The 22,696-nt window shown below is 43.4% G+C and overlaps 1 protein-coding gene across 1 annotated transcript; it reads left to right on the plus strand.

Annotated features, from left to right (window-relative positions):
* Positions 1-12,994: 12,994 nt before the first annotated feature.
* LOC134494135 (maestro heat-like repeat-containing protein family member 2B) lies at positions 12,995-21,448 on the plus strand. The gene is made up of 10 exons (XM_063299109.1): positions 12,995-13,348; positions 15,772-15,906; positions 16,356-16,470; positions 16,716-16,862; positions 17,362-17,544; positions 18,443-18,598; positions 18,836-18,976; positions 19,647-19,749; positions 20,064-20,129; positions 21,210-21,448. The coding sequence occupies exons 1-10, from the start codon at positions 13,326-13,328 to the stop codon at positions 21,407-21,409; spliced, it is 1,269 nt and encodes a 422-aa protein (XP_063155179.1). The 5' UTR covers positions 12,995-13,325; the 3' UTR covers positions 21,410-21,448.
* The last annotated feature ends 1,248 nt before the right edge of the window (positions 21,449-22,696 follow it).

The raw sequence follows: 22,696 nt of genomic DNA on the forward strand, positions 1-22,696 counted from the left end.
CCAACTGCTTTTCAAAGTAGCCTCTCAGATATGATTAGAACAGCATTGGGATTTAGGTCTTGAAAGTGTGGATGTAAAATCATGCTGTCCCTGCTGTCGTTCTAATTTGCAGGCCCTTGCTGTTTGCCCCTTAGAAGGAGGTGGCCAAGGAGCTGCAGCACTTCTCCTGCTGAGTGCCTTGCGCCCAGAATTGTACAAGGATGTGGCTGAACATTGGTGGGTGGAAGTGCCCCTCCTGGCCCATTACCTGGAAGGTGAGATGAGAGAAACCAAACTTATCTTGTCCCATGCAATCTTCTGTAGCCCTCTTAAGATATTTAGTTAAGTTGTGGAGAGTCTTAAACCAGACAGAGAATGGGACTGCATATACCATACTCTCCCTGACTTTCAAACATTCAACTGGGAGATTTGAAAGAGAAATTTATTTGGTTGGCTTTGAACATGAGTGTAGCTATCCATATGATCCAGGACCCTAAGAAAACAGGGTCCTGGATTGTGTCAAAAACACCATTGAAGCAAACAGAGGTATACAATTATCTATCCAGTTGAAAGTCATCCCCACACTTAGGCAAATACTGTAACTGACCAAAGATTCCAGTTAGGTAAAACACAGTTGGTACAACATAGTAAGCTCAGAACATATGTCCCGGCTTCTTTCATCTCAAGAGTGACAATAAGAAGACTTGTTTTAGCTATGGTGTGTAGCTTTTCTAAGGCTGAATGGGTTGTCTAAATCTGAATTTCCAGCTACCACAAATAAAAAATTAAAATTAACAATTAACCTTGGTTCTAAATTTTGGTTTGTGCTACACAAAAATGATGGCTGTTCTGGGTTCAGATAATTCAGTTAGCCAGAGCTAAGCCTAATGCTGGCTAAAGCAATATATGGGTTGGAAGATAAGATTCCAACAGCTGTCCTGTGCCATCAGTTATAAGCACAGGAGGTCAGACTTAATCATAGATAGTTCTCTATGGCAGCTACAAATCTCACCACAGTGCAGGCATGTGTGAGCTCAGGAAAAAAAAGTTTTTTTCTGAAGCCAAGGTTCCATGCCAACAAATCCAAGATTGAGGAACCAAAGCTGAGTGTAATCTTGTACCAGTCCAAAGATCAGACACAGAGTCAGAAGCAGCACACATTCAGGAAGTCATGTTCAAGGTTGAACAGTTATTTGCTAACAGAAGTTTTACTCCCAAGCCCTTCTTTTATAGCACTGACTCGGCCATGTCACACATTTTTCCTCCAAGAAGCCTCACTGAACATCTACTCACTTGACCTTTCTGAATGTGCAAGGGCTGAAGATCCTGCTCAGGCTCCAAGTCAGCTGACTCAGCCTCCTGCTATGCTTCTGCAGCAGGTGGCTGATTACCTGACTGCTCCAGACTTGCAGGCTCATTCTTCTAGCAAATCCTGCTCTTTCTGACCCTCCTCTGCAGCTATCTGAGGGCTGCTGGTTTCTGAATTGCAAGGTCAAGACCTGTCAAGCCCTGATCCTCCAATTCAGAGTCTAACTTATTAGACAGGTCCATAACAATAGCCATGTTCTAGTTAACAAAGCAGTATGGCTTGGCATGCCATGCAAAGACTAAAAATTATTGAAAAAGTTCTGGAGGTCTATTATACTTCTTCAGTAAGTCATCTAATACAGCGATCACCACCAGTTATCTGGCAGTGCACTGTGTATTTTCTATAGGGCGATGCCACACAATGTATAAACACATACACTCTTCTCATAATATCAAGATATCTACTCTGATCCACCACAGATAACCTGTGTTTAACTGATACTTAACTGGTCAGTTAACAGGTCAAACAAATGCTTGTTGTGCTGCATTTGCACAACAAGCAAAAGTTGGTTAATGTTCATCTTGGTTAGGAGTTTTTCATATGTTTTGTTGTGCAACCCAGGCCATTTGCTTAGTTTATGGTTCAATGTATTAAGCAGCCCAGAAAATGTGTTAATTCAATTACTAGGTTAACTGTGATATTGTGATATGTGAATACAGGAACAGAGTGTGAGTGGCTTATCCATTCCCCTTGAAGCCCCTTGTTAATAGATGAAGGTGCTTCTGAAATGAATGAATCAATTTATATAGCTGTCCATCTTGTAATTGAAACTCTGGGCAGAAAATACAAGATTAAAAAACAAAAATAACAAACAACAGTAACTATAGCACAATGGTACCCAAGGACAATCAAACTCAAACCACATAACCCTAGATATGTCAGGGTCATATGTCAAAAAACCCCACAATGATAGGCTCACAGGCCCCATCTGGGACTTTAAGGATTTACAGAACACCAGTAGAGTTGGAATTTGTGGAAGTGATGGCTTTTTAATGTGTAGTAGGCATAGTTCATTTCAGTGGTTTAGCCAGGTATCCATCTGATATCCATATTTTTATGGAAATTACTCTTATTTCCAAAGGGCTTTAAAAAGAACCATATCCCCTCCTATTCTCTGGGTGATGTTGGTCTCCTGTGCTCTCCCCAAAGGCCACAGCAAGTACACATTGCCACCAGCAGCATGGGAGCAGAAGCTACTGGAGGTAACCCCAGTGATGTGAGCATGAACATTTCCCATGGCACTGATGATCCTCTCTAATGACCTCCATTCTCCTGATGCCTCCACAGTTCCTGAAGAAATCCTTACAGAGAAATCAGGAGGAAGGCTGGAACCTAACCCTGGGACAGGAACTTATGAAGCAGATGGGTGTCTATCACAACTCCTCTAAAGAAAAAGTCAGTGTGATAACGAATACTGGTGATCTCCTTCATAAAAAGGCCAGCCAGTTCCCACTCTGTAACCCATACAGTGTGTCAGCCTTCCCCAGCCTAGGGACTCTTCAGATACAGTATGTAGATTTCACATACTATAAATCCCCCATTAGTGTGACCACTTGTCAGGGTAGCCTTACTCCCAATAAGACACGGACTCACTTAGAGGGTCTAAGGATTTCCTGTTTATTGGAAGCAGATTGCATACGGAGAAAAAGACGGGAATGCGGGCGTGGTAGCGGGGTACCCCATTTATACCCGCGCGGTGGACCTTGTCCCCCTCCACCCTCCATTGTCCCATAAGCTGGATCCGGATGGGCGATCTGCAGCGATATGGGTTCGTCGATGGGCGATTTAGGTGATCTCCGCTGGTCTCCTTTGTCTCTTCACTCTTGTCCAGTGCAGGTGCATCCCCCGGGGTAATGGGTGGAAGTTCCCCCGATCTGTTAATGGGTCTTAGGTCCGGACAGAGGTGTGCCTCTATTGTGCTGGTGATTGTTTTGGGCGTTTGTGTGCTTAAAGGGTAATGGTTATCCCTTCCTCCTTCCTGATGGGCATGTTCCCCGTTGTGATGCACATATGCCTTGCAACGGGGAACATGACACCACTGTTGAGAATTCTAGAGATTAAAGTCTACACAGCTGGAAGGCGCCTGGTTTATGTTATACTCAGTTTCTTCCTCCTATGGTTAGCTATGCTGAATCACTCTCCTATTTTGAGTGGGAAGACAAAGATGTTTTCCAGATGCACTTCCAAGTCACAATGAAGTCACAAATGAAGTCACAGCATACACAAATAGATGCAGTTCATTTTACTGCTGAATTTGGGAAGGGTGCGGGAGAAGACTTGCAGACCTGGTTGTTCTATCCCTTCATCCACTGTAGGATTGCTGGGTTTGGGATACTGGATCCAGATGGATCTGGGTCTCTGTAGGCCAGGCTTCTCCAGCTATCCTGTCTCTCTCCTCCAGGTCTTCCTCTACAAGACTTTGGGGATTGCTCTTTCTGCCACAGGGGACATAAGTGGGGTGATCCAGCAGCTCTTGCATCTGCTCTTGCATACAGATTACACCGAGGAAGCCCAGCAAAAGGCAAGAACCACCATCTGCCCTAAACCGATGAGAATTGCAGGCTTAGGCCCAACCTATATTGCTTTTTCTCCTGTTAGGATGTTGTCTGTCTCGATCATTTTCATGGTCATTTCAGTAATCCTAATTCCGTAGTTGTCATTTTGTAATCCGAATTCTCTTTCTGCCTCTGCATTCTGGTATTCTTAGGATCACTTTCATGTCTTTTAAGTAAGGATTTATCTGGAATTATGTAGCATTCTACTCCTGTATTTTGTTTGATGTAACTGGAGTCATATGCCTGTTCAAAAGAGGGTATTGTTGGAAATTGTGCAGTACTCTCTTTTGCTCTGTTCTGTGGTTTATTTCCCCCCTGGGTTTTGTTTTAGTTGGGAGGCTTGTTCTCTCATGCTGGAGAGGAGAAGACACACTTCCAAATACTATTGAGAGAGAGAAGAGCATCAGTATAGAACATAGGTGGCATTTGAGGTTAACTGTATGGGTGTTTAAACATTTCTTTAATTTCTTCCATGGTGGCAGTGCCTGGAATTGAGTGATCCACTAATGGACAGCTCGGTTCCTCTAGGAGTGAGAAAATGGGAGTGAAAGGATCCTAAAGGGGAAAGGGGGGAAAGTGGGTTTGACAGAGAAGTCCTTCTGTTTTCTGGCCGCCCTTCTCTTGCACTCAGGGTGTTCGCTGGTGTCTGGCGTACTGTGCAGAGGGGCAGCTGGTGGCAGTGCTGGAAGCTCTACGCCGCTTTGAGGAAGAGATTTCCGAGGGAAAAGATTTGGCTTGCTTTCAGATTGGCCAGGTTTGGAGACTTACCACTACACATTATCTTCTTGGTCTTCTTGACTAGCAACTGGAGAGCTGGGCACATGAGAACACAATGCCCTTTTAACAGAACATGCTTAAAACATGTTTCAGTCAGGCCTAGAGGCCAGATGACACAACACATTAGTCATACAGGCTAGGTTCCCCCCAACTGGCACCTTCTCAGTGTGTTGGCACTGCAATTCCCAGAATTCCTAGCTCACATGACCTTTGGCCTTTATGGCTCTCTCTTTGGTTTGCCAGCCTGGAAAGAGAGGTACGTAAGACATTCTTCTCCAGCTTTTAATTTTTTAAATTTCTTTGAGCAGGCTTTCATAAGTCTCAATTTTTATTTCTGAGTCAGGCTCAAGAAGATTTCTCCAGCATCTCTAAGCATGAAACCCAAGAAAATGGCCCTTGGGAAGAAAAATACTTATTGAGCAAGAAAAATCAAAATTATCTCTCCTAACTTGCCACATTTTCTCTGAAACAAATTTGGGGCCCCAGCAGAGTATGGCTGCGCCATTAGAGTTGGTCTTCTTCATCTGTAGGCCTTGCCACAGCCTGAGAAGGAACATGTGATGAATACCCTCCTTCTACTGTATGGTAGTGTGACAATCCGTGTTCCCCAAGAGCAGCTAGTGCCTCATCTAACCAATGAGATTGTGCCAAGGATCCTACACCACTTTATGACATTAAACAATCCAGAGGTGAGTTTCTTGGATTTTTGCCTTCTTTTGCTACCAGGGTAGCAGAATTCTGGTTCTTTCAACTGGTGGTACTGAATGTTGATAGCATGCTTTTAGGGGTGAAGATGGAGAAATGGGTTCTGGAATCATAAAGTGTATGTTACATGAAGAGCTCTGGATTTGCATGCCACCCAGCCCTAAAACTCAATGAATGTCCATAGTAAGATAAGATAAGCCACTCTCTGGGTACCTTATTGCACTAGGTCATTAAGCAAGTCCCCTAAAAGGTATGACATAATTTCATCCTATGGGAAAGAATCCTGGTTGAGCAGTAGACTATGTTTTACATTCCTATCTTTTGGGAGCACTGGTGTTCCTCTGTGGTGTTGTTCAGAGGGCCTTCAGGACTTCCCCGCAGGACTGATAAGAGCGATTGAAGCTTTACAGATTAAAGAACTATTTAGACTATTACCGAACTCTTACTCAGGAAGGGTAGCCCTTCAGCTATTCAGTACTTCCTTCCTGTCCCTTAATCCAAGTTTTTCTTGGAACCTACCTCCATCATCCTTTCCCCATCTCCACCCAGAAGGCCAGTGATGCTGAACTGGTTCTGAGTTTTGCCCAGTGTGTGTCAGAAATCAGCCTTTCCATGCAGAGCAAAGGGGACTCCACTGCCTTCCAGCTGCCTCAAAAACAAGTGTTGCTTGACCTTCTCATGGTGAGTACAATGAGGAATACTTGGTTTGTTGCTTGCAAAAAGTCACCAAAGGGATTTCTTCTGTCTAGGCTGAGGAAGTTACTGTAAGGGGTTCGAAAGATCAACTAAAGCTACCATATGATTTTTGTTCCAGCTGTGGCTCCTCCTGGAGAGGACATTAAAGGCACGAACATTTTCACTTACTGGCTCCTCCAGTATAGAAAGTGGCTTCTTTGGAGAAAGTTCCCTTTGCCTCAGACAAGGTTTTGCAACTTCTTCCAGGCCAAGGGCCACACTTAACATTCGATTGGCATGTGAGCTGATCTGGTGTGGTTGATTTATGAATGCAACTTTATGTATGTATGTATGTATGTATGTATGTATGTATGTATGTATTTATTTATTATTTCGATTTATATCCGGGCCTGTCTTTCATTTTAATTTTTTTCCCCTCTAATCATATCATGTTTTTATTCTTGTATTCCACCTAGAGCTCCTTCTAATGGCCATATATGATGGATGGATGGATGGATGGATGGATGGATGGATGGATGGATGGATGGGGAGGGAAGGAGGAGGAGCCAGGACAAAGTTTAAGTTTGACTTCATTTCATTTACACGTCATTTAAATTAAATATAGTCAATTTCATACTCCACAATCATCACTGACCCTTCTCAATTGCTTTAAAAGTTACAACATGGCAACAGCTTTGGAAGATTTCTGGGGCTGTGTTATGTCCTAAAACCCCAATTACTTACTCTGGCCTGAGGAATGTTGCTTGGGACCCTAACAGAAGGATCCCAGGCTGAAGCAAGCCCAATTTATCTCCCTTCTATGCTATTTGCTCCAGGATATTGTCAAAACAGAGCCCCTGGATGTGCTTGTAACTCCTGTCTGTCAGCAGGTGATGGTTGCTCTTCGGCACCTGAGGCAAGTACCCATTGCTATCTCGTTCTTTTTAAGGTCAGCCCTGCATGGATCAGAGCCCAATTAAAGTTGGAGAACCTGATTGCAGAGCCTACATTTAGTTCTGGAATACAAAATGCCTTTAAGCACACTCAGATGCCAGATCCTCACCTCCATATAATGAGAAGCCTTCATTGGTTGGGTTTGGACAATATGTGAAACTAAGTTACCAAATTAACACAATATGTTCAATCATTAGTTTACAAAACCTAGCCAAGGATACCATGATCCAAGTTTTGGATATTTTGTGAATTCAGCCGGTAGGTCTTGAACTGAGCTGTTAAAGAAGCTGTTATGGGAATCCAGGGGCATTACCTCCCTTTGCCACTTACCAGTTCAGAAATTAATCTCTGGAACTTGCATTCCTTTGATTTCTGTCCACTTGATGGCCAATAGGTATGGAAATGAGGAGATGCTGCCAAAAAAACTCCTTTGCCTTTTGGATGCTATATGGAAGTCCTAGATGTGGGCATTCCCAATAAGGAGGCCACCACTGGCCATAATTGGCATCAGTTGGTGAATGCAGGCATATAAACCAGCGCATAGAGATTTTGACTGATCTGACTGAAATGTTAATAAAGGAAAGTGACCAGATCATATCATGGGGCCTAGTGGGGCTCTACTTTATCTTCCTTCAGGAACTGGGAAGTTCAAGGAACTTTAAATAGAGTATTACTCTGTTTCCTCAGCAAGGTGCCAGAAGTGCTAAGCCATGAGGAGAATTGGAAGCTAGCAGAGGCTTGCCTGAGCCATGTCTTTGCCCTTCCTCCTTTTGCAGAAGGTGCTAGTCAGGTAAGTACTTGTGCTGTGGGGTGAGGGTGCCCTCCCTACAGAAAGAGGTGCTCCAAGGGGTCATTGTAATTCCTTACTAATGGGTGCTTCGGTCTTCTGCATTTCAGACTCTGTATACTGGTACTTTGGCTTCCTTGTCAGAGCTGATGGAGACCTTACTGGAGCCAGGAGGAGGAGAGGATGACCGTTCAGACTGGTTTCAGCAGGTCTTCCAGGTGAGACAGGCAGGAGAAGAACTTCATATCAACTTCTACACCCTACCTTGGCTCCTGCCATGTTGTCCAAACTCACTTCTTCTGCCCCATTCAGCTTCTTTTCAGAGGGAGGCCTAGTGGGGAACTGCTGGGGCTATGGGGCCAGCAAGACAAGAGGATATTAATTCAGACAGCACTGGATTAGAGATTGGTGATCTGAAGAAAGAAATTGATTGCTTTGGGCTAGTTTTCTGGAATCACCTGAGCAAAGGATGACAAGTGGTAGTGTTTGCATATCCCACCACTTCCAACGAAGTCTTGCTGGATCAGGCCAAGGGTGCACGTACAAAGAATTGCACCCAAGAAACAACCATGGATAGATGGCAATAGCCTTATTCCACTGTTGTTCAGCAGCACTTGTTTATTTAAATAATATTGTCTATAGTTCAGGAGAGTGTATAGAGTCATCAAGACTAGCAGTAATTCAGGCCTCTGTGCTCCATTAATTTCTCTGGTTCACTTTTAAAACTATCTAAAACTATATGACAGCAAATTCCACATCCAACTTGTATAACGAAACACCACTTTTTATTGGTGCTAAATCTCCTTGCATTTAATTTCAGTGAGTAACCCTAGTTTCTAATGGTGGATGATGTACCCTTCCACCTTCTCCACAGCTCTTGGGCTACTGGCTGGTGTCGGAGCATGAATGGGAGCGTGCTCGGGCTATGCAGCTTGGTGTCCATCTGCTGAGAGTTCATTGCCAGAAGACTAACACTTCTGTGAGTATGGCCCAGCATCTGCCAAGTGATCACTGGCCCAGCAAAGTATTCCCAGGGGGTATGCATTCTTGTTGTGGGTGCCGTCTCCATGAAGATTTGCTCCAAGTTTGGCAAAAGTAGATTTTTGGAACTTGTTACTTCCAGCCAACTGGAAAGATTAACCAGATTAACCAAAATTTACCAACACATTGCCTTTTTAAAAAATATCTTTCACAGATCCCTCAGAACCAGTTCAGCCACTTGGTTGCAATGTTGGGTCCTTTCACTTATGACACACTGGGCACCATTCGTCATAGTGCTGGTAATTGCATTAGACTCTTGCTAAATATCCAAGGTGAGTTTAACAATGCAAGAGCTCTGCATGTGTAAACTTATGTAGTATTGCAGCCTCAATGAATTAACCCATTCAGCCATCTCAGCCCACTGAATTCTGTGTAGAGCCCCACATTCCAGACAGTAACAGAACAATCTAGCAGGGGTTAAGCAAAGAGGGTTGTATAGAAATCATGGAATGGAATTGCTAATTCAGAATGGGGCCTGATATCCTCTGGGCTTTTGAGTCTTTCTGATTAAATTTTGGATAGTTGTGGTTGTGCCCAGTCATATTATCTCATACCAAAATCCCTATCCTGAGTATAGGGACCCCATCTGCTTTGCTTCATTGTCCTTGGTTGTATGGAGCTAAGTTTTCAAATTATGATACACCCTTGCCACACTTTTAAATTTTACTGAGAAATTTGTATAGCTACAACATGAAATAATAGAGTGTAGTATCCAGCCAACTCCTTCCTTGTTCCTTCAGGAGCCACAATGTTGCATGAGCCCAAAGTGCGTGTCAATCAACAGCGGCTGTACTGCATCCAGCGGGACCTTCAGAGTGACAGTGCCAAGACAGTGCACACTGCCTCTCTCCAGTTGGCCAAAGTACTAAAAGTTAGATAGCTGCCTGTGTGTGTCTGCATATACGTGTGCATGAATGCCTACAGATGTTTGGACTTCAACTCCCACAATTCTGGGGACTGACTTTCACAGATTGGGGTATCAGAGAGGACAGATTCATGGGATCTCTCTCTGACTCTTAAAGAGAGTTGTCAGTTTTTAGCAACCGGTGGAGCATATGTGCTGCTGCTGATAGAACCAATGTAAACTAAGAAATTGAAGGATTGGTAACAGCTTTTCATCAGGTTCTTGGGCAGTCTTCCTCAACTGGGGCATCTTCCAAATGTGTAGACTTATCTCCCAGAATTCTCAGTGGTGGCCATGCTGGCTGGAAATTCTGGGAGTTGAAGTCCATATAACTGGGGGCACCCAGGTTGGAGAAGGTTGCTCTCAGACATTCAACACAGCAGAAATTTAGCAGGTACAGTCAGTAGATGCAGCAATAAGAAAACAGTCTGTAATATAGTGGTTAAAGCAAGGGTTGGAGAGTCTATGTTTCCAGAGCCCCGCTTTTTAAAACAGTCCCCAGCAGTAAGATACAAAATACAAATAAATTACTATGCAGGCCATAGTGTATACTCAAGAAAGGATGAGGTGACGGAACTCTGGCTTAAGATGAAGCTCCTTTGAACCTTTTTTTCTCACTTCCTGTTTCAGATTGTCAGCTGTGTCCTGCCTATCCAAGGAATCCTAACCTTCTTGCGCACTTTGCTGGAGCAACTGAGGACTGTGAACAGTGCCTGTGACAAGGCTGCCCTCCTGTGGTTTGAGGTGACTGTAAAGGAGCGACAACCAGACCTAAAAGACAAGGTAAAGCCTAAATCTGAAGAAACTAGGCCAAGAGTGATGAACCTGGATCTTGTTTAAATGCAATACTCAGCACTTCCAGACAGCATGGCCAATGGTGAAGGGTGCTAGGAGTTGTAATTCAACAACAACTGCAGGGCCACAGGTTGCCCATCCCTTGAGTAAATGATGACTGGCAGCCATTGACTGGCAAGGAAATGTTTACTCCTGCCCTACTCTGTGTTTCTTAAGGCTGATAAAAACAACATCATTCTTATCTCATTCAAATTCTAAAAGTCTGATGAAAATAAGAAGAATTTGACTCCTTTCATGAAAGCAGGAAAGTGGAATCTGAGTGCATCTCCCAAGGGACACACTGCATAGCTTGTGAACAAAATAGATCCTTGCCCGTGTGACTGAGAAGCAGAAGTTGAAAAGCGAGGGCCTGTTTAAGAGAGCTTCTCCTACTAACCTTGTAGGTCCAGACAGGTTCAGATTGAGGTAGGTAATCCCTCAAGTGGTCAGGCTCCAAAATCTGGCACTCCTCAAGGGTAGCCTATGTAAAGTGCATTTCTGTAGTCTTCATGATGTGCCTAAAGCATGTGTGACTGTTGCCAAATCTGACTGGCTTAGAAACAGTCACAGCATTGATATGAGATGACCTTGCACAAGTCCACTTCTTGCCCCTGTTGCCATCTAGGACTCCAGAAGCATCTGTGGATCAAGGGGCACTCCTAGCCTGAAGACTTCCACTAGCAGCTGTTTCCTACCGACCCAAAGCAACTCCATCTTGTAGTATCTGGATTTAATTTAAACTTGGCTACCAAATCAAAATCTGTGCAGATTAAGTCTTGAAGGACTAAGATCTTAGTGTCTTTCTAAAACTGAAAGTTGCTAGTGAATTTGGGTTATTTTATAGAGCTTTCTAAGAAAGAACAAAATGTTATATAATTTGTTTTAGGTTCACATTTATATAAATGCATTCCAACCATGAAGGAAATCTACAGATATAATTTCCTTGGTGATGATGGCCTGCTCTCGGTTTCTCCTTTTTCAGGTTCACAGTATGGTAGACATCATTTGTTCATTCTGGCAGTATTCAGAAGACTCAGCTCAGCGCCACTTCCTGGCCCAGGCCATCTGCATTTTGGCTGAGCATCATTGCAAAGCGGTTTGTGTCTCCCTCCTGGAGCAACCCCTGATTCAAGACAAGTGAGTGGTAGGCACAGGGCTGGCCTTACCATTAGGCAGAAAGTCATGGAATGGTAGCAAATTAACAAAATCTGTTACTGTTGTATTTTTACTGCCTAGCAGTCCTAGATAATACAGCATTTATATTAAATTACACACAAAACGTTCATGGTAGATCTCCTTTCTGCTTCAGCAATACTAAAGGACTCAAATATGGAAAGAGTCTAACTGTGACAGTCTTCTGGATGGATTCACATAACATGCTAAACCCTAAACTTGGGTAAAGAAAACACAGTTCAAAGGTGTGCAACCAAATTACTTGTATGCTTAAGGGAATGACCTGGTTTGCCCAATATGCTAAGACAATAACTTTGCCTCACAAAGGTTCCACAACTATTATGAAGCAGACTAATTTAGCCTAGCCTAGCATGCTGTGAGGATCCAGCCAATCTACTGAGAAGCAATAAGCTCAATGTCAAGGTATTACAGGAAAGGTCAACTATCCTTTTAGGTTTCTCAGTTTATTTATTTATTTATCTATCTATCTATCTAATTTATCCCCACCCATCTCCTCCCGTCGGAGGACTCTGGGCGGTTTACAACAATCGAGGCAAAGGATGGGAGTGCAAAGGCACTACGTTTTTTTTCACTTATTTATATTGTAAACTGGAGCAGAGATCTTTCTTCTTCGTTAATTCATTTATAAAACACCATGTGTGCTGCTGGTGCTGTATAAATTAATGATCCACCACATTTTAAATATATTTTTCAAAATGGAGGTAAATCTTTGCTCAAGATGCTGTCTCCAGACTTTCTCCTTAGGTAAGCCCACTTTTTCCTCCTCTACTTTCATTCTTGAATGCCTGCTTTAATTTATATCCTGCCTTCCATCAAAAGCGCTCAGGGCATTGTTAATGGGAGTTGTTCTCATCCTCTCTTCATAAACTCAGTGAAATAGGTTGGACTGGGAATTTGGGACAGGACCAAAGTCTTCAAGTGAGCTCCATGGTCAAATTAAGATTCCCTAACTCCAGTCTGACACCACCACACCAAGCAACATAATCCTGCAGAAGTGGCATGTAGAGGTCACCACTGTTCTCCTTCCTCAGCTCATTAAGCAACCAACCAAGAGGCAGGAAGGGGGAAGTGAAAGAGCAGAAAGATTTTGAAGTCTCAGGGTGTAATGGTCAGTGGGCATGTCCTTGAGAGACAGAAAGAGGAGCAGCATCAGCAGCGGACCAGGCAATGGTCAGATAAGAGGCACCCTCCCTAGTTTCTTGGACTGTAAAGGCAAGGAGGGAGAGAAGTACTTTCAGACTTGCATGATTCTGTTACTGTAACCTTACAATAAAGGTAGTGCTAGTACTCATGGTTGGTGCTTTTGCTTAGGACTATCTCTAAGGGCTGACACAAGGCTTCCAGTTGCCTCTCTCCTAGGACATGGGTCTTGGGAACATCCAAGAATGGTAATTCTTGGTGCTGGACTGGCAGACTGCCATTCTCCATAACTTGTCAACTTTTTTTTCATCTCCAGAGCAAAGAAGGAACTCTGGGCATCACTTGCAACCTATAAAAATAGTGGTCCTTCTGTTCTGAAGTATTTGCTTACCTGGATGAGAGTGGAAGGAAATGATACCCGCAGCTGCCTTTGGGTAAGAGTTCTGGACTTGAGACTGAAAGACAACCACTATTTCCAAGGTGGGGAGGCTGAGTTTCTGCTGATGGCTGGGAAGAGGGTAGAGTGACTGGACAACTCATTTCTTAACAAATTGGGAAGCCTCTAAGGATTTTACATAGTCAGAGAGCTGTTGCTAGTCAGGGTCAACAATACTGGGCTAGTATGGTAATAGACCAAGGATAGACCAAAGACAAATACACTTCAAATTTTCCATTCAATCTGTGTCCTTTTCAGGGTCTTGGGGCTCTCCATGAGGTAGTCTTGGCTCTGGATGGTTGTGCCATGTTTCCGTTACTGACAGAGCTGTGCTATGTTCTTCTGCGGCAGCTCAGCAAAGATCAGGATGATGAGATGCCAACATCCTCTTTCTCTCCTCTGGAAAGCAATGGGAATCTTGAGACAGAGTTCATGACACCTCATGGGTAAAGTTGTGCCCTTCTTGAAAGCAGACAAGTCCTTCCTTACCCCTCTCCTTCATCTTTCTGGCACAACCAGGCCTAACTTTGTTGGATCTCTTCCTTTGGCCTGGTGTTTCTACCTTTTTGATAGAGGGAGGTTGCACTGCAGGTAGAACTTTGGATTTGAAACTTTCTTCCCCTCAATACCTGTTTGCCAAGAAAGCCTTCACTACCTGTGTGTGTGGCGCTGTCCAGCATCCCCCAACTGGTTAGCAATCTGTTGCCTCTTGACAGTCATTTGGGAAAATGACTCCATAGTTTTCTTCTAGTAATAATTAAACTGCTTGTTTGGGTTTTCACTTACTTAGTCATTTATTACAGTATTTATAAACAATCCTGTTGCTGCACTGACAGTGGCAGGGGTCTTTGGGGAGTAAGGTGTGTTCCTGCCATCCCCTTAAAAAGCAAAGATCCATAGAAGGACCAGCATCTCTCTCAACAGCCTAGTATCCAGTGCAGTGTTTCTCAACCTCAGCAACTTTAAGCTGTGTGGACATGCTGGCTCGGGAATTCTGGGAGTTGAAGTCTGCACAGCTTAAAGTTGCTGAGGTTGAGAGACACCGGTCTAGTGGAAAGCCATGAAGATACCAGCCCTGTCCTCTCCCCTGACCCTGCTATAAGGTGATGGTTATGGAGGCTAATGAAGTGTTGGTGGGTCTGTCTCACTGAACCATTGTAGCCTTAAGTGTTTGCTACTCATTCAAGCTTGATGAATGCTCCCTCTTTTTATTTCTGTCTTATTACTGCCATTTTCAATATAATTTTGGAAGCTGGAATATAAAATACGAACTCAGAACAACACTTCCAGATGGGGCTCCAGTCTGATAAGGAACTGCAGTAAGCCTGCTGCTGATCAAATGATACTGCCTTGTAGGTGCTCTCTGTTCCTATGACTCACGCCATTAGGGGAAGAGCAGGAACAAAGACAAAAACCATTCCCCTAACACTTGCTTGCAGTTCCTGCTTCTAGAAGGGACAATCTGTGCTTTTATGGGTGAGACTCCAGCTTGCCTGTAGCATGCTGGCTTACCAAGGAGCCCAAATGCAGAGCTCCTGGCATATCACCATCAGTAGTGAAGGAATGATATGTGATGGGCCCAGAAATACCACGTATATATCTTTTTAAGAAGTGGAAAGTGGATCTGTTCAGCTGGGAACCAGAGGGAAGGGGGCAAGACTGTCTGGAAGCAGAGCTGTGGTGGGCAGATGGAATTTTTTCATATAAATATGTCTGTCCTCATAGCATCCAATATCTGCAGTGGCATTATTCAAAATCCTAGAATCGTTTAGTTTAATATCAAAGACAAGTGCCTTAAATTCAAGTGGATGAATGTTAATCTCTACTGTGAAATTAAAAGTTTCCTCTTAAAATTACAACCTTGCCTGCTTTCTGATCTCTTTTCCTTAAGTTCAATCAAATCTCTTATTTGGGATCTGAGTTGGTTTGCCTACATTATTTGCCCAAGAAATATTATACTATCCGGCAGGTTAATTAGATTTATACTTCAGGTTTAAATCTCAGAGAGGAGAAGAAAAAGGTTCAGCTCAAACCTAGAACCTGAGGATTCACCTAGCACTGCCTCTTGTTGCAATCTGTAGATCTGCTTTCCCTGACGTGGAACCTGCCAGATGTCTTGGAATTACAGTTGCTAGTCAAAGGGAAATTTGGTTATTTTAATCCTAGCATTTACAGAGAGTACTAAGATGGGAAGATTACTGTAAATTCATAAGGTTTTCCCTTTCATTCTGCAAGTGCTCTCTTATCTACACCCCTCCCCCCACCCCGTGACTGCCCTTCAGGCTCTAAGATAGTTATGTGCCATTGAGTTGTCTGACTTCTGGTGACTGAGTAGATGATTGCCATCTTGTTTTATTCAGATTACTATGAATAAAATTTGCAAACTATCTTCCTGTCCCTGCTGTGACTGTTGCATTCCAGGCTAGCTGTTGTAGTGTTGCAGGCTGTGTTCAGAAAAGCTCTGCCAGAGATTGCAAGGGAATTCGATTCTGGAAACACCTGGAACTTCCTGATGGACCCTGGTAGCAGTCTCAAGGGTGTTGCCCTGTTGGCCAGGTAAGGGGCATATCCCTAACTCTGGAAATCCTCGTTTTTCACTCACCCCAGGAGAAGTCATTCTCTATAACTTTGCAGGTAAACCTAAGAACTAAGGTAGATGTTCTTAAGCAATAAGGTCTGCCATCAAGGCCTGAGATTTGATCTCAGCAGTTTTTAGCTGAAGTGCTATGGAAAAGTGAAACAGTTCCACAGTGTTCTTTGCTTTGAATTAGCAAGTTCAGTATTGGTACTGGTTCAGATCACTGTTTGAAAAATTTTGGTGAAAATGAAATCACACAGACTAATGGCAAAGTTGACACATTTTAACTCTGGAAGGGTGGGAAGAAGTCAAAGGTAATATTAGAAAGCTTCTTGGAAGATTTGGGGAATCCAGTTTCGGGTTATCTTGAGGAGAGACAGATCCTTTGATACCAAGCTAGTTGGCACCTCACTGCTTCCTTCATCAGGGCCTTGATGCACACAAAGAATCCCCTTTTAGATGGGCTACTCCATCGTCTCCGTTCTTCTCTGAAGTCCTCCAGAGCAACATCTAGGGATCTTAGCTTGGCCTTCTGCATGGAGGTGAGATATTGTTTCAGGTGCTGCAAGGTAAAAGAGCCAGGAAAAATGGCAGCCTAGGGCTGGGCTGGGGTTTGATAGCCTTAATCTTGTGGAGGAAAGGGGCAATAAATAAGTGGGCCATGTGCAGAAATCATTGAGAAACAAATATGTAGTTTTCCACTGTTTTTCAGTGGGGAAAAATAGTGAAGTTATCCACTTCCAATGGCCAGTCTGGAAATTCAGTAACTGTAATTTTTGTATTCCAGCTTATAGGTCATCCTCTCCTGAAGAAACTGGAAACACTGAACCTTCTTTTGCATCTATTACTGACCCAAGTTCAAAATGGAAATTGTCTTATGCGCATCTTGTCAGTACGAGGGCTGGGGAACATGGCAAAGGGTGCTCCAAAGGAGGTAAGCCAGAAGATGCAAAACTGAGACTTCTTGTTCTAAAGAGGAAGGTGAGGGAGTTGGACAACCATACTGTAATGGAATAGGGGCTTTGTGGGTTGCTTTAGTACATATGGAGTTGTTGGCAGTCACTGGCTGAGCTGCTCTAATGCCAGAGAGTTGTTGGGCAGGCTAAATCATCTTTGACTGCCCTTGGTTGAGCTGTTTAGGGAGGACCCAAGAAAGAAGAAAGCAGATGTCTCAGGAAGGAATAGCCCAAGGGGAAGAGGACTGCCAGAGGGTGTGTTCCCAAAGAGGGCACCGCAGAGAAAGGAAGGAAAATGGACAGCAGCACACTGGACCCTTTAGTGGGAAGAGAGCTGCTGGTTACCATATTGACCTGAAATAGTCATGCCACAGTCTGTTAGTCACTTTTAGACACCTTCTGCTAATAATAGAGATTAGAAGTGGATTATAGGGGAGAGCAGTCCAGGCATTGACAAATGCAATAATTGCTTCACAGACAAAGAAGTACCAGAAAGCTTTGCTGAAGCCCCTTCTCCAAGCTCTGGGTGACACCTCCAGCCCAGAATTGGTCACTGAAAGTCTACATGCCTTGTGCAAGTTATGCAGATGTCTTGGGAAATGGCCTGCGGATTGTACTTTCCAGATCATGGTTAGCCAAGCCTGTGCGCATCTCCGACATGTAAGTTAGCCCTTGGGACACAGGAGGACTGTTCTCCTGTTGTTGCCTAGTAGAAAAGCATTGGACCAGGTCCTCCGAAACTAACACTGGGTTTCCAACAACCTCCAGGGACCTTATAACTGGAGGTAGAAAGGAGGAACCTCCCCTTCCAGTTGCCCTACAGCAGTTGAATCACATTGCCTCTGAATCTGGAAATCCAGGCATTGGAGCCAATTGCCATTGAAAATCTTCCTCCTCCTCCCCCTCCCCCCTCCTCCTTGCTGAATTTCCCCTGAAGGCACTCTTAAACCAGCAGCCATTATTATTACAAATTGTGGCAACAATTTTTTGCAATCAGTTAAAGATTATATGAACAAAATACTTCCTTCCATTGGACTGGAATCTAATTCTACTCAGTTGTGATATTAGAACTCCATCTTTCTTGCAGAGAAGGTTGAGGGCTACATTCAGACTCAGTGGAATATGTTGGGTGTTACATGGAGGAAGCGGGTGGGGTACAGAGGGGAAAGGAAGATAAACTATAAAGTGAGTGTGTTCAGAATGAACAGTGGGCATGTCTAGATCTTTGGCAAATTCCTCCATTTCCATAATAAACAGATTTTTCCTCTCCTCCAACTCACTCGTTCCCATATTTTATATAAGATAAAAGGAGAAAGAGTTGGACAGATCAGAAGAAAAGTGACATTGTGAAAACGATCACACCACACTTTGCAGCAGCAGTTGCATGAGTAGGCTTGGGGAGCCATATGTATTCAGCAGGTCATAGGTTGAGCACCCCTGACCTTCTATGGATGGACAAATTGCCTGATTCCACCCCAACCCACCTTGGGGATGGATATTGAATTCCCTGCTGGCAAAGGAAAATTAAGATGGGCTTAATTTTCCCACTTTTTTGTAGGCAGATGATGCTGTCCGTGCTGCAGCCTTTGAGCTGCTTGGTGAACTGGCCAAGACAACTCCACTGAGGCTTTCCAAGTTTTTTGCCAAGGAGGTGGAAGGTGCTTTGGCTGCCCTCCTGTTGCACTTCCGGGATCCTTGTCCTCATGTGGTCCAGGTTTGCTTGGGAACAATACCACCTTTCCTCTTTGGGCAGGGCACCCTGTCCCTCCACCCTCTTCCAGGGCTTCTGCTGAGATTTCAGATTTTGATTGCGCTAGAATGGGCTGCAATTTGATAGACTGTTCTGGGCTGGTAAAGTGCCATTCCTGGGCTGGAAAGCTTGGTTCTATTTCCATAGTGAAAGTAGCAAAAGGGGTATAGTGTAGTAAACTTCCATATCTTTTCTGCTTAGGCCTGCCAAACTGCCTTTGCCTCATGTGCCCCATTCATGGGCCTGCATGGGCTCTTAAAGAGTACAGATGCAGATTTACTGCCGATGGACATCTCGGACACACAACATTCCCACCTCATGGGCACAGTTTGTCAGCAGCTGGTGAGTAAGCAGACAAATCTGAGCCAGGCAATCTCTTGGCATGGCCAGGCAGCCTAGGTCCCTTGTGGCAACCACGTATGGTTTTATTGTTATCTCTTTGGGTGGGGATCTTCTCTTACTGGCTATTATCAGTTCACATGCTGAACTAATTACAGAAGTAGTTCACGTTCCATATTTTAATTATAAACTGATCAACTGGGCAGGTTTCACACAATGTGCTAAGCCCAACAAAATCTAACCAAGATTAATGTTAATCAAGTTTAGCATGTTGTGTGAATGTATCTGCAACACCTTTACCTCAACTGGCTAAGCATGTTTGTGAACAAAGCCTTTGGATCAACCAACAGCTTTGTACATAAAACAAGAAAAACAGGGAGTAAAAAGTATTTCTGTAATCCTGAGTAAAAAACTTAGAGGTATCTCTTGGCCTCCCTTTTCTGTAAATGTTTCTCAACCCCTTTCCTATGTGTTTTTCTTAAATGGGTATAATGTTACTACAAAATAAATGTTTTTGCTTTCAACACATTGTAGATTGTTTTAAAAGATGATTGTGCCTCCATCCCTTTAAACATTTTTCATTTTTAAAAATTGTGTCAACTTTCCTGGTGGGTGACACTCCCTTCTTTACGTTTCTTTCTTCTCTGCATTACCTTTCCCATCTGTCTCTTAGGCTCAGAGAAACCCACTGCTGATGGAAGCTGTCATGGCAGGAGTGGCTCAGTATATATGCTGTAGCTGGGAAGAGATCAGGCTTGTGGCTTGCAAGCTGGCAGGTAGGCCATTGTGGCTGGATTTCCACAATACTGTAAACTAAACCCTAAACCCAAGTTAACAAAACTGAATAAACCATAACATGGCTTAACATGATGCCTTGGTTCACACAATATGAGAAGACTGTCACTGGGTTCACCACAGTGCACTGAACTACCCAAGTCTGTATTAGCTAATGGCTGGGTTCACACATGTTGACCTCAAACTACTCAATTCCACTTTAGCTTAACACTATGAAATCCACGTCTGTGTATTACAGGCATGCACACATATGTATTCTGAGAAAGGAAGAGCTTCTTTCTTTTATTTATGCTAGGAATCCTTGTAGAGAAGGTGGAAACCCAGCACCTTGGACCATTTGGGGTAGAACAGCTCTTACAAGGTGAGTATTATATACAAAGTTATTTGACTAGAGCAGAGATGGGGAGCTATCTTCCAGACACAGGCTATGATGGTTCTTTGAAGGTTAGGGACAGCATTACCAAAAGTTTAATTTAAATATTAACAGTATTTAAATGACCCCTCCCCATGCATTTAACCATTTCCCCTTTCCATCACATTCAATACTAAAATTTGCTAGCATTTTTGGAAGGGTCTCATAAGCCATGTGTTGATCTAAGAGAGGCAGCCTGGGGCACAAAACAGTAGAGGGGAAGAGAGAGAGCTGCTGCCTCAGCTTGCATGACCAGATTCCAACAGAAGACCAAATAGATCCTTACAATATTGGTGAAATCCATGGCCATGTGATATATTTTCACTGGGATTGAGATTGTTGTCCTGGTTTTCACCAAAAATCCTGGATGCTCTATGTTGAAATCACTGTTCTCCTCCAGCAACACCAAACAACAAAAGGGAAATATTCTAATCCACTAGCAGCAAGGAATAACCAAGTTATACCTGTGCTAAAAATGTACTATAATTGTACTTGTACAGCACACTTAATTTGGTTACCGAATTAACCTGTTTTGGGGGTGTGCATAATACAGTGAAATATAACCTGTCCTAACATGATGGGCTCACACAATATAAGCCCTAAACCTGGGTTAATAAATTGCTGTGTTCATATAACATGCAGTGCTGAAACAAATATTGTAGCTACAAAATGGCTTAACACTATGACTTGGCTTACACAGTCGGCAAAGATCTGTTGAATCATAAACTACCCAGTCCCACTTAAATCTAATGTAGTGTGTGGTACAAACCCAACCTGGAATTAATTTACCCCAGAACTCTACCATGACCTGATACAGCTGGCTGAAAAATAACCAAAAGAACCTTTAACTAAAAGGGAGTCTGAAGCTATGATCATTAAATATGAGTTTTAGGCTACAGTTGCAAGGACTACAAATAGCTCTTGCACAAAAGGCTTTTGTCAAGAGGATAGGAAGGACCAGAAACATGGTAGCCAGCTAGCTTTGGGTTAACCTTTCCACCTCAGTGCACCTCATCTCGCCCTTCACAGCTCTAGACTCTGTGAGTCGTGATCCCAGTGCCACTGTGATCAGCGCAGCCTTGGAAGCTACTCACGTCATCCAGCAGAAATGGCAGGAGAGCCAGGTGAGGTTGGCCTCTGGACAGCAAAGGAGAGCTGTGCTTTTGGGATGGTTCTTCAGAAGACAGCCCAAAGACCCCCTGGGAGCTGCAAGGCCTAGGCCAGCTTAAAGACAAGAACCATCAGAAAAGAAGCAGAAATGGAAATATAGCCTCTTTCATAGTTGCTGCGAGTGGTGGTATGTCCTTTCCAAAGAAGCATCTTTTTGCCTCTTCGTTGTTTACCTTTAAAACCTGGGAAGTGGCAATCAAGGAAATGGGTGGGGTTTGTGGAAGGGATTCAGTGAGAACTCTGTTTTGCCTTTTTCTGGTTGTCTTTCTTTTTTGGGTTGGGGGTGGGGGGGAGGAATTGGTGTCCCATGCAGAAATCACAGATCTAGAAAATTTGAAGAACTCTGAAAGATGGAGCTTTCTATTTACTTAGTCTTTCTAACCAAAGCATTGTACATAGAGTTAATGGAGTCTAAGATGAGGCCAAGAAGTTCCTACTTTTCACCAACTGGAATCCAAGGGTGACCTTAGAATTACTAAAGATATAGGGCCTTTGTCATAATATTACTTAACTGAACATGAATCAGAAGGCCATCTTTTGATTAGACCATCAACTGATTAACCTGCAGCCCACCACACTGGCACATCTGGCCCAAGGGGCCTTGAAGAAGACCCCTGCCCATCCATTAAAGTCTCACTTGTCCTCACTATTCCTGGTTATCCAGTGTTTTTCCAAGTATTTTCCTTAATCAGAAAAGGCCAAGGGCAGCTCCTTGGTTCTATCCTAATTGGGGCATATGTATGAGAACACAGTGCTCTCTTTGCAAGTCTTCCCACTTCATCCTGCATCTTTTTCTATGCAGATAAATTCACATTTTTAGTATTTAAATCTGGGTTCCAACCATGTTTCCCATTTCCCAAGCAAAACCTTTTCCTCATAAGCCTCTGAATACTATGTTGGAAACCTCACTCTTTGAGCTCATTATCTGCCCTAGCCTTTGATCTTCTGGCTCTACTGCCCCAGAGGATAACCGAGTGCACTCACAGTTGAATCCCCTTGCCTCTCTCTTTCATGGATATAATTGAGGAGGTATCTCTCTTGCTGAAAATACTGAAAAACTGCCTGACAGATCATCTCATTACCTTTCAGTCTTGATGACTAGACTGATTAATGTGGGATAAGTTCCTTAAAGTTGCATGTATATCATGCAATTTCAGTCCTGAATAATACAAGTTTATACATCATAAAGTACAAACAATTTTTTTGCAAGTGATGGTTATACCGTATTGAATGAAGCATGCCCTTGTGGAGGGAGGAATTAGCTGAGCTGCTGAAGAGAAGTGCCAAATAGAAAAATTGCTTGCACCAAGTTCCTGTGATATGTCAAAATATTCACTCAACTCCAC

This window comes from Candoia aspera, chromosome 1, assembly GCF_035149785.1.
Source record: "Candoia aspera isolate rCanAsp1 chromosome 1, rCanAsp1.hap2, whole genome shotgun sequence".
In the NCBI taxonomy this organism is placed as follows: domain Eukaryota; kingdom Metazoa; phylum Chordata; class Lepidosauria; order Squamata; family Boidae; genus Candoia; species Candoia aspera.

What these genes read in the sequence shown, in the direction of transcription:
- LOC134494135 (XM_063299109.1), top strand. Translation starts at nt 13,326, where the DNA reads ATGATACCCGCAGCTGCCTTTGG. An exon ending in ATACCCGCAGCTGCCTTTGG is followed by an intron (nt 13,349 to 15,771) that starts GTAAGAGTTCTG and finishes GTTGCATTCCAG; the next exon opens with GCTAGCTGTTGTAGTGTTGC. An exon ending in CTTGTCCTCATGTGGTCCAG is followed by an intron (nt 18,599 to 18,835) that starts GTTTGCTTGGGA and finishes TTTTCTGCTTAG; the next exon opens with GCCTGCCAAACTGCCTTTGC.